This window comes from Crinia signifera, chromosome 5 (genome assembly GCF_055691185.1).
Source record: "Crinia signifera chromosome 5, ASM5569118v1, whole genome shotgun sequence".
Lineage (NCBI taxonomy): Eukaryota > Metazoa > Chordata > Amphibia > Anura > Myobatrachidae > Crinia > Crinia signifera.
This window is the reverse complement of record NC_139221.1, coordinates 155,752,394-155,764,980: the sequence shown is the minus strand read 5'-3', so window position 1 is coordinate 155,764,980 and position 12,587 is coordinate 155,752,394. Positions and strand designations below refer to the sequence as shown.

Sequence of the window (12,587 nt, the reverse complement as noted above, 5' to 3'; positions counted from 1 at the left end):
TTTCCTTCAACCACATCATTTCTGGTAGTGCTTGAAATTTTAAGCAGGTGCAGTAGGGTTTATTTTCATGTCATTGATTTTAGGGTGGAAAAGGAAGAATTGGAGTTGTGATATCATCTTACATGCACTTTACAAATGTTTCTGCAAGGTGAGTTGCAATGTGATTTTTAATTTTCCTTAGTGAAGTAATATCTGTTTCCAGCTAATATAGACCAATTTAGTTTGTTTTCAATATTACCTGCCTATTTACATTTAGGGCCAAATGTAATGGCCCATACACAATTGGCGATTTTGAGCTGAAAGCCACTCAAAGCACCAGTGTGCACGGCCCAGCGATGAGCGCTTCTGCGCACTTCCGCATCATCGTGTCCGGCCACCGCTCATCTGCTGGCATAACCAGCAGATAAGCGGCTTTGTGGACGGCTTTCCATAGCTCTGCGCTATGCAAAGCCGTCGCCCCCCCACTGACAGTGCCGGGCAGGGGGAAAGCCGCTCAGTGTGTATGGACAATGATCATCGCTGTCCATACACGCTGGGCATAATTGCCCAGTGTTTATGGACCTTTTATAGGGTGTGAGAATTGGAAAGCGAGAGATTTTGGGAGAGTGTTCCCAATCATTTACACTGCCAAACCATGTAATTGATTTTATCTAGGATTGCTATTTTCTCCTGCTGCCACCTCATTGATTTTCATTTGACTCTATTTACATGCAATGCTTGATATTTACGGCTTAATGCAATAGAGTGTGAGAATCAGAAAGTGAGAGATTTTAGGAGAGTTTTCCCATTTTATTAAAGCGGCAATCATTTATTTGATTTTGTCATGTAAATGATTGGTGCTTTAAATAAAAAGTGAAAACTCTCCCGAAAGCGCTCACTTTCTGATTTTCACACCCTATTACATTTGGCCATTACAATCCTTTCTAATATTGTAGTGTTGTCCAAAACATCCTGACCGTTTATATTACTACTTTGTGGCAATTAAACGATCTACAGTAGAACAAATGATCAAAGCTTGAAATGGACATTATACTGTGATTTCTTTATCTTCAGCGCTGACCAGGCTTTGGATCGCTTTGCCATGAAGAAATTCTTTGATGATAAAGTATCAATGCTTATGCAGCCATCTCAGATAAGGTGGATCCTTTTATTGATACCTTTGAATGTAAATAATGTAACAAGATTATATAATAGTACTAGCAACAAGAAATGGGGCATTACATGGAAAGATATGTACTGTATAATGTTTTAAGTGAAAGTGTTCTCTTCTCAGCAGAGTTTATTCTCTATGGTTTCATACAAAATGTTTAGTCCTCTCGAGAAGAATGATTTCTATCTGCATCCTGCAGAATCCGCTCCCTATGTTGTAGCATTAGTGGCAGCTGTGAAATGTCAGCTTATAGACTTCACTGGACAGTACCACTTATGGTCAAATACACTTAAAGTAAGGGAATATTTAATATCTTCCATAGTATTATATAGATAATGTATGCCTAATTTTGTTTAATAAGAACTACTGATCCCTTTACTTTGTGATGACACGCTTTATGTTGAGTATGTGGTCAACATTGTTTAGGTTTATAGATAAAGTATTCCCATATGCAGGTGGAATGTGTGAGACAGGAGTCACATTACCCTATTAACCTATGCTTGCTCTGTTGATATATTTCCAGATATGTCAGTTTCCTGAATGGCCTCCTCTCTGGGGTGGAGAAGATGAATGCTACACCACTCTTTTTGCATTATATTATTCTGCATGGCATTCCCAATTTTGATACAGGTGGAGGTGAGTGTTTTAGACAAATTTTATTATAGCCACTTAACTGACATTTATTTCCCCACAAAACCACTTGAATGTTTTATTTTTTTTAAATTACTTAATAAAATATTTAATGTAAAAAAGTATATATACAATTTCACGATAGTGGGGTTGAATGGTAGGCCATTTTTAAACCTTTTCACTATTCATTTCAACCCTTCCCTCACCTCACCACCCCCCTAACAGATTCTCACCAGTTCTCTCTCTCCACCTTTCTTCCCATGTGTATCACTCTCTCCCATTCAACTCCTTTGCTCCATGATCAACTTCACTTTCGTGCCCTTTCTACCCTCTTCTTTATTTGTTTTTTACACACCAGTCAGTAGGAAGTATGCTAAAAGCAAATATCCACAGCTATGTAGTACACAGATAGTGATTACTAAAATAGTGCCTCCACATTGGTGTCTGGGAGTTGGCAACTATGATTCTACATAAAACAACACTTTTTTTAATCTTCCACTTTTAGAAACACTGCTAATATTGGTATATGGAGGGTGCTGCACATATCTATATCCTATTGTGTAATAGCAATTGGGAGTGTCTTGCAGGTGCTCTTGTACTTCTTCTTTCTGTTCTCTGTGTAAGTCCGGCAACCTTATTGGAGGCTCTAAATCTTCTCCATTATGGGCTAGGACTATTCTTATGTGGATTCCTTTACATCTTTGTGATAGATAATTGACCCAGGGGTAAAGCCATGATCAGTTTGTTGGTTGATGGGTCCTTTCTGTCCTTGTTTGAGTGTGATGGTGGGCCTGCATAACTTTCTCCAGGGCCTTGTTAATAGAACTCTAGCTGTGAGGCCTATGTTTGTTGAGTACAACAGAATATAGGCCCTTATTCAGATCTGATCGCAGTACAAATTTGTTATCAAAATGGGCAAAACCATGTGCTCTGCAGGTGGGACATGTGTAACATGTGCAGACAAAGTTAAATTTTTATGGGGTGTGTTGAAACTGAAATCTATATTGCAGTGTAAATATAATGCAGCCAATATTTACCCTGCACAGAAACATAATAACTCACCCAAATCTAACTCTCTCTGCACAAGTTACATCTGCCCCACCTGCAGTGCACATGGTTTTGCCCATTCTAAGAACAAATTTGTACTGCGATCAGATCTGAATAAAGGCCATAGTGGTTTGTCTCCAGTCAAGCTAACTTTGTAGGAAGACCTTGGAGGTGACTGCAGGCAAATGAGCACACAGGGGGATGCCATTGCTGATTTCCACGTGGATGGAACATTGTATAAACATGAGTCAAAATTCTTGTGCGGTGCCCTCTGTACTGCAAGATTAAGAATTACTAAAAAAAATTCAGAGAAAAACATTTAATGTTTTTTTTTTTTAATTCCAACTAGTAAAATATATTCTAATCGCCAGTCTTGCCTATATTTTTCGTAACAGAGATGTAAATATGTAGTGTATCACATTCTAATGTATTTGATACAATGTAAATAAAGAAAACACCAAGTGGATATTTGATGTATTCTTTTATATTTGTGTTGGTTTCTTTGTTTTTGTTCTCAGCCGTTTGATTTCTACAGACCTCATGGCATAATATACTATTTTACATAGGATAACATTTAACAGATCCACTTGTTAAAGTATTTGTTTTAGTAAGATAATGGGGACAAACCAAATGAAAAGTTGAATTCATGCATAAAAATATGCCCAGTAGTAAGGCTGTATTCCTCCCTTCTCTCCATTTCTGGACTGCATAATTTGTGGGTGGTTGATCGGGGGTAGTTGGAGGATGAGGATTGGGACTATATTCTTGGCTCGCCGAGATACGCAATAGCCTAAGTCAGATCCAGCAGATGCAATTGTATATTTTGCATAGTGTCCCCTAGACCCCCGGGCAGGCTTTTCAGAACTGGAGTATCAGCATCAGACGTCTGTCCTAAATGTTCCGCTTCTGATGCTGGTTTGTGGCATATGCTTTGGCTTTGCACTAGAGTAGCTTCATTCTGGAAGGCGCAGTGAATAGTATTTGTAGTCCGGGGATTCGAATCCCTCTTCTGAACGCGCATATATGTGTTTTTGGATTAATCTAGAGATCTCTTTGCCTACACATCTTAGAGTATATGTTAATCTTCTCACTTTGGCCTGTGTGCGTATAGCTAGCATTTGGATTGGTGGTAATCCACCCTCTCATGTGGCCTGGGTATCATGGTTAATACCACACTATATCACATAAACATTTTATGGGAAATACAATAAGATTTGGGGTCTTTGGCAGAACTCCAGTTTTTCTCTTGATTCGCACTGTAAACTTGAATTTATGTTGACTAAGCATGTGCCTTTTGCTGGTTTTTACCTGCCTCTCTGTATTCATACCTGCTTATCAGTTTTCTAATTGACGCTGGTATACTTTGATGTAAGCACTGGAAATGCATATAATGCTTTGTTTTTGTTTGTCTGTTTTAAAATCTGAAAAATTCAATAAAATATACTTGATTATAAAAAGTGTGCACTGATGATGGTGATGGCTATGCCACCAAGTGTACATACACATAGGACTGATGCAACTGTGCGCTGGTGATGGCTATGCTACCAAGTGTATGAATGGGGTTGATGCAACCACAGAGATCATACTACTCTGTATATTTGGAGAATATATGAGCTTCCCTTTGCACATTCAAAGTGTGAACAATTTTGTCTGACCTTGTGATCATCAATTTATTTAAAGTAAACGACTTATTGCGCAAGAAATGTTGTTCTTATCTACTGCATCCTTGAACTCAGTGGCGGTTTTTACATATTTGCTGCAGCCCCCCCCCCCAGGTAAAATCCGCCACTGTAGTGAAGCCAGATGCAGTCTGTGAGACTGCACTGATTTCACTGTGACTGGCAGTGACTTCCTATTGGAAGTCCAACCAGCCAGTCACCAAGGCAGTCCCATTGGGAGGTGTTCTTCCCTACGGGGAAACCTTTCTGTGGCTGCTGAGCAAAATCCAAGATTGCGCATGCGCCGGTCCCGGTGCCTGTCATATAAGGTGCCGGGACCATGATTCTCTTCTATGGGCTGTTGCCAAAGCAGTCCATAGAAGCTGGCCGCATGCCCAGTACAGAGGTTTGTACTGCGCATGCACCAGTCTCGGCGCTTGCCATATTTATAGTATGAATATTAATATAAATGTAAAGAATAGCTACTCAAACAATAGACCTATTCAAAAGTTCCCCCAGTGAGGGCTTGTTCATAGATCGGCTCCGAAGGGCCCACATCTCATGCTCCGCCATTTGAAAATAATGCAGCGTACATTTGTTGTTCATATAGTATATAATTGTCCCGTCACATTATTTGTGCAATCATGTGTGAAAGGGGACAGTCCATTTGGATCAGTGATCCTGATGCCTGGTTCTGTTGGGCTTGTGAAAAGGAACCAAACACTTCAGCACTAATAAAGTAAGTTAATGCATCCTGGTATTGAAAAAAGTGTAAATTTAAATGAAATTCAGTTTAAATTTGATGAAAACCAATATTTTTGTTTTGCAGTATGTCGGCCCTTTATAAAAATTTACCAGGCAATGCAACCCGTGTTCACATCTGGAATTTAGTAAGTAACATCCATAATAAATATATCCACACCATGTTTTTAGTTCATAAATGCAAAATTTAAGTATTAGGTTCTATTAGATTTATCATGTTTTATATAGTCTAAATACAACTGCAAGAGGTCTGGGCAACATGTGGCTTCGAAGGCATTGTGGATCTAAAAGTCCCAACCTATCCTAGCAGCTCTCAGCTGGCAGAGTATGCCAGGGTGAGTAGTTTCACAACCCATGGAGCCACAGGTATTGCATGTCTGAACAGCAGAGTTAGGTGCAACTAGTGCTGATAGAAAGTAGCAAGCATGCAGAGTGCAGCACTCATTAATTGAAATCCTAAACCTACTTCTTTCCAATCATGGAAGGCTTATATCTAACTGGTGTTATTTTTGCAGTCTGTGTTCAATATGTCTATGTGAGAGGGAAGGAACCATAGTGAAAAGATACCAAAATAAAGGTCTTAAGCATGGTAGTGTAGCAAAGCACTGCCAAGGAAAACGCACATATTCTGCAAACTCTACATTGGTGGATCCACCCAGTTGGGTAATGCCACTTTTTTCCAGTAGGGTGATTGGTCTAAAACAGAAGTAGAGAGCACTGAATTAAAAATAATATAACCTCTGGTACTTGTGTAGTTTCACGGCGGCAGGCTATGCTAAGTATTTAGTGTATGCTAAGCTACGTTGTCAGCGTAGTGACTCCACGGTAGCCCCGCGTAGTGTCCCCTTCAGGCATCTAGTCACTGTACTGTCTCTGGCAAGCCTAGAGAGCGCCTCTCACATGTTGGTAACCGCCAGATCCCCTGCACTGGCGGAGACCGGTGGAGAGGGGATCATGCAGGTGCCGGCGGAGAGGCGCTCCATCTGTTTTAGATGCAGGAGTGTCTCAGTAATTATTGCGGCAGGGTACCGCAACCCTGCCTGTGTCTTCTTCAGGGAGATGGACTGGGTTAGGGGTTCGGTAGCGTGTGTGTCTCCTGCACAACGGGGGGTGAGGTGCGCAAGTGCGTCTCATGGACAATAAAGGATGCATTTGCCAGTGCTCCATGTTACATACTGGCAAATGCCTCCATTTCAAACCCCCACTATCCACGCCAGCCCGAAGCGTAGCGAGTCCCGTGAGGGGACGCGGTACGCGTCCTCCCGACTTGTTCATACCCCCACAGTTCACGTTGGCGTGGAGTTGATTTTATAAAGTGTGGCGAGCCCGAAGTGTGGCAAGTGGACGCAGATTACGCTGACTATGTAACTGCCGCTGTGAAACTACACAAGTACCTAACCTCCTTTTACAAACGTAATACGTCTAAAATAGAAGCTTTGCATTCAAGCTAAGCCCCAACAAACTGACCAACTTAAATCCCTAATAACTATAATTGGAAAAGAAAAGACTACATCTAGGTATCAACATTCCGTACACGCTGACCAAAATTACAGAGATTAATCACACCCCTTTACTCTCTCAAATAGAAACGATTCCAAAAAGATGGGGTGGACTGGACATATCGTGGCTGGGTAGGTTGGCAGCTTATAAGATGTCAATTCTCCCAAAACATATGTGCCAATTGACATGTACTAGGCCATATTTTAATAGCTACTAGGGATGCAATTGCTCAAAACTGGAAATCTCCTCCCCTCCATCTTGATTTAAAATATTCATAAAATTCACCATGCCTTTGAGATGGAAACGCTCAGGGTTTACCATATGTGTTTATTGCGCATTCCCTTTAGTTAAGTGGTTTGTTGGCACGAATACTCAGGAGAGGATGCCAGTACCTTGCTTGCAACTGATTGCAGATTTGTTGTTAAAGGTTAAGTTGCCATTAGTCTATTCTCACCGTTGTTACCATTGTATTTTATAATGTCTTATTCTCTTCCAACATGTGGCCATTTGCCGTTTTTGTTTATACAGTATTTTCTATGATTTTGCCAGTTGACTCCTTGTTCCCTTCCCTTTCTTTTTTCTGTATCCCCTCTCCCCCCTTTCTGTGACCAACAAAACACAATTTCAATAAATACTATTGATGGAAAATAATAATACAGGTTGAGTATCCCGTATCCGAATATCCGTTATCCGAATTATTCCGAAAACCATACATTCCAGAAAGTGAAAAAAAAATTTTTTTTTTGTTAAAAACTCACTGAGGACATTTGTAACAGCACTACTGAGGACATGATATGTAACTGGCACTATATATTTACAAGAAAATGATTGCTTGGCATTCAAATTCAATATCTGAGATAGTACACAAATTTTGTTTCATGTTTTGAAACCTTGTTTTTTGAACAAATAAAATATATCTGTGTGTATTTCATGTGGTTGATGTGTTTATACAGCATAAATGCAAGATACTTCAAAATACATCATTGAAATATTCCGAAATATGGAATAATCCATTATCCAAAATTCTCCTGGTCCCGAGCATTTTGGATACGAGATACTCAACCTGTATAACATTAAAACTGCCATTCTGTATCACTCCACCCACTTGCAAGCAAACACAAACCCTACCGGATTGGGGGGTTAGGGCAAGAGAAGATCAAAAGCACTGAAAACACATTAGCCAGCCTTTTTGAAACTATCCCCCTCTAAACTTTCCCATAGCAGTCATTGCCCCTAGAAGACCTTATTTATCACCAAAACCTTATCTATCACCCAAGCCTAAACCTTAAAGGAATATAAAACAATATCTTCCTTTTGTCACAACCTTTGGTTCAAACACCATTATGTGTATGTGTGTGTGTGTGTGTGTGTGTGTGTGTGTATGTGTGTATATATATATATATATATATATATATATATATATATATATATATATATATATATATATATATATATATATATATATATATATATATATATATAGCGATCCCAAAAAGACACGTCACTCCGGGTCTGGTAAACTCAAAACGTAGTTTTACTGGTGTCTACGGCGTTTCGGGACAAGCCCGTCTTCAGGACATACTCAGTTAAACATACAACAGTGACTGACATTTATACATTTGTGTGTGACTTACCCATCCCGGCGCTGCCCGCTCTCACATCCGTCCACCGGCGTGTTCTCCGTCTCATTTCCGGGTTCCCCTCCCGGAAGTGACGTATCGCCGTCTAGGAACGTCATGCTGGACGGGCAGCACTGCGATGCACTAAGTTGTGTATCTGCAAAAAACAAACAACAGTTGCAAAGTTACTTTTCGTGTGCCCCTATGTTATACTTATATTCTTATGTCTCTATTCCGTGATTGCAAAGTAAAAAAATCTCAAAGGGGTCTTTAGTGTTATTAAACTTATGCCGCTGTTTATGTGTATATCTTTCCAATATGTGTTACTCATTAAATGATCACTAGGTGGCACTGGTGCTTTGTGTGTGAATTCACACACAAAGCACCAGTGCCACCTAGTGATCATTTAATGAGTAACACATATTGGAAAGATATACACATAAACAGCGGCATAAGTTTAATAACACTAAAGACCCCTTTGAGATTTTTTTACTTTGCAATCACGGAATAGAGACATAAGAATATAAGTATAACATAGGGGCACACGAAAAGTAACTTTGCAACTGTTGTTTGTTTTTTGCAGATACACAACTTAGTGCATCGCAGTGCTGCCCGTCCAGCATGACGTTCCTAGACGGCGATACGTCACTTCCGGGAGGGGAACCCGGAAATGAGACGGAGAACACGCCGGTGGACGGATGTGAGAGCGGGCAGCGCCGGGATGGGTAAGTCACACACAAATGTATAAATGTCAGTCACTGTTGTATGTTTAACTGAGTATGTCCTGAAGACGGGCTTGTCCCGAAACGCCGTAGACACCAGTAAAACTACGTTTTGAGTTTACCAGACCCGGAGTGACGTGTCTTTTTGGGATCGCTGTGAGTGGTCAGGGTTCCCCTGACTATTGGACGAGCACCCGGGCAAGCTATATTGATTACACTGGTGGGCAGTGCCGGATCATGTGGAGATATATATATATATATATATATATATATATATATATATATATATTCTGTTCTCTTTCCCCTACTAACTTATGAAATTGGGGAGGACAACTTCATGCAGGCAAGGGATAAGGGCATAGTCACATGTCATGGACAATAGCCACATTTTCCAATGCTTCCAACGTGCTAATACTCATCACGTGCCCCCAGGACATATTAAAAGCATGAACAGCACATGTTTACTGCTGCTCTGCAAGGACTAGTACACCAGTCCTAGCCAAACCAGGACAAAAGAAGACTCCCCCCTACTTGTGATCTAATAGGGCAGGCATTCCCAACCACAGTCCTCAAGGCACACCAACAGTGCAGGTTTTCGTGATATCCAGGCTTCAGCACAGATGGATTAATCAGAATCACTCAGGTACTAATTAAGTCACCTGTGCTCAAGCCTGGATATCACTAAAACCTGTACTATTGGTGTGCCTTGAGGACCGTGGTTGGGAATGCCTGTAATAGGGTGTACACACGGTTCAATTTTTGTCTGGTTTTTTTTCTATATGATTTTGCCCATATAAGCAAAATCAATAAAAAAAAATCGAACGCATTCGAGCCCAATGCATGGCCCCATGGCATCGAAATCGTATTGAAAAATAGACTGTGCAGGCAAGACTATATAGTAGAGATCTGTACTATATAGTCAAAATCGAATGTGTACATGGCGCTGTGCGATTCTATGCTAATTCGATTGGAATCAAATAGAAAGCACATCACACTGTGTGTACACCCCTTAAGAATTAAACTGACATTAGTAATGTTGTCCAAAGTGGGCAAGCCAAAGGTCCGGTAATTGACCTTGGTGCTGTATGTCAGTGATTTTCAACCTTTTGGCACACTAAATAAGATGAGATCCCCACAGGGCATTGGCCCCCACAGGAAAAAAAACAAAACTATTGGCCCCCATATAAAAAACAATCACACTGGTCCCCACAGGTAACAATAAAATACATTGGCCCTTTACATAAAAAGAAGAGACAAGTAAATAACAGTTGAACTGCTGGAAGCTGTAAACTGGTTTGGGCATCTCTAGATCTGGGGGCACACTTGAGAACAGCTGTGCCACAGCACAGTGGTTGAAAAACACTGCTGTATGTCATTCTTTCTTCATGATCTTTAAGAAATGTATGTTACATATGTGTTCTTGATTTTCTCATGCGCTCTGTCATTGTTTAGCAATGTTGGACCAGAAAACCAGAACAGAGTTTGCATTGCAATTGAACCAGCGCAACTTATCAAAGGTGACATTATGGTGAGTATGCCTTAGCCCAAAGCACCAATTACCTACTGACGTTTAATAAATAAGGTGTTATGTTTTGCTAATTCCTTTCCGTTTTCTTTAATAACACTTTTTGTATTCATGGTAGAAAATGAGACACTGTTTTTTTCCTTATACCTTGTTTCTGTGTATGGATTCATTAGCTTTTCATGTTCCACACACTCTCGAATAACCTCATCTTTCCTTCACATTAAAATAACTTTTCTTTTATATTGGCAAATGTTTGAGGCACCTTTTTAAATTGAGTAATTTTTATTAACGTTTTTAAGTAACACATAACCCAGAGTAGCAAGACAGAGCATATATAGTAATACGAAAATGATATGAGGCAAAATAGCACACATTGAGTATACAATAATACAGTGTAGTAAATAATCACATACGAGTATACAACTGAGTTTGTGGCCTAGTATAATATCCCGCTCAATGGATAGACAAAATAGTATATAACCCAAAGGCGCCATTCAAGGCACCTTTTTAACCCCTTGAGTGGTGGGTTTTGCTGGGGCAGGACAAACCTACCAGGGCAGGGGGGGGGGGTTAAGGGGGGTGCCCGGACAGGGGGGGGGGTTAAGGGGGGTGCCCGGACAGGGACATTTTCCCGGGGCAGCCCGCTGGGCAGCCCAGCTGAGCACGGAAAATTTCCAGGCATACCACTCAAGTGATTAAATAAGTTTCTACTCTTAAATTCTTAAACACATCCTTTATGGTGTATTGGTCAGTTGCACACATCTTAGCAAGCAACTGCTACAAATATAGGGCCTTGCATTTGCTGTGTAGAGAGTGGGTAAACGCCACCCAGCCGAATAAACCCTCTCACTGAGAACACATCCCCTCAAATGCAGCTGAAGTGGGGGGAGAGGAGTCATTGGATGGTCGCTTAACACCAACACTAGGCACCCCTGCGGATACCCAAAGGCACAGCAGGATGCCATGGCAGAAAGTTTAGAAACCAGTGGCCTATATGAATGATCCACATGTAGTGCATCCTGCCTGAGGCAGGAGATCAAAGAAAACTTGCCCTGGTTTTGTGTCCACGATCACGAAAACACATAGGTCAGTGAATTTATCATGGATCCTGTGCTAGTTTTTTTTTTTTCCAAATAAATTTTATTAATGAGATGCCAAGGATACATGTATGAAAAACATAAAAAGAATGTAAGATATAAAGACATAATAATGGTCCAATTGAGTTCAATCAACACAATATTGAAGAATCTATGTAAAGGTTCGACAACCTGGACCAAATATAGAGGCATCTCTTTTTGTTTTTAAGTGATAGTTTTTTTTAAAGGGACATCATTTACAAGGCAAAACCATGAAAGGTTGTGGACAGCCACTTAAAAAAAAAAAAAAAAAGCAAAATTCAAGTTTGTCTGACACTGGACACTGCTATGAGTCTCACTTCATTACATCCGTTCTGGTGCAAAAATCATGGTTTAACTGAATAGGGAGAGGGGCCACACACCCTTCTGAATCCAACACTGCCTTATGGACAGTATTAATCATTGCTTTCCATACTATCTAGAATTACCAGTATTGTTCTATCCAGCTCTTTCCTTGGATATACTGTATAAATACTTTTAGGAAATATTATCAGGCAATAACTCATTGACTCATCTTATGTAATCATTTTTTTCCTAGCTATTTTTATTAGATGGTAGCACTATACCATGTATGTAGCTTATTTTCTATTATAATAATGTCAACAAAGTGACTTTACTAACTGCTATCCTTTGTAGTTAAATGCAACCATCCATTATATCACACTAGTTGTTTAGTTGCCCCGAACAACATTCCTTAGTGCTTTACAGTTTACATTCCCCGTCATCCCAAAGTGGTGTGGTCAGGCTATACCTTGAGGCACGTGCATTTCCTTGCTCAGGTTTTGTGCTCTTTGAAAGCTAAAACTCTTATCACAGACCTTGAAGCTTATCTTAACAC

At 40.2% G+C, this 12,587-nt stretch overlaps 1 protein-coding gene across 4 annotated transcripts in view; it reads left to right on the top strand.

The window, feature by feature from the left end:
- Positions 1–12,587, top strand: part of TNS3 (tensin 3) — a 375,154-nt gene that overhangs the window by 211,784 nt on the left and 150,783 nt on the right. For all 4 annotated transcript variants that reach the window (XR_014474929.1, XM_083188134.1, XM_083188132.1 and 1 more), the window contains 5 exons: positions 84–148; positions 1,054–1,137; positions 1,674–1,786; positions 5,315–5,375; positions 10,541–10,616. Coding sequence is in view for 3 of the 4 variants with exons in the window: in XM_083188134.1 (XP_083044260.1) it covers positions 84–148; positions 1,054–1,137; positions 1,674–1,786; positions 5,315–5,375; positions 10,541–10,616 (399 nt within the window). In the remaining variant the exon portion in view is untranslated. The remainder of the gene's footprint in view (positions 1–83; positions 149–1,053; positions 1,138–1,673; positions 1,787–5,314; positions 5,376–10,540; positions 10,617–12,587) is intronic.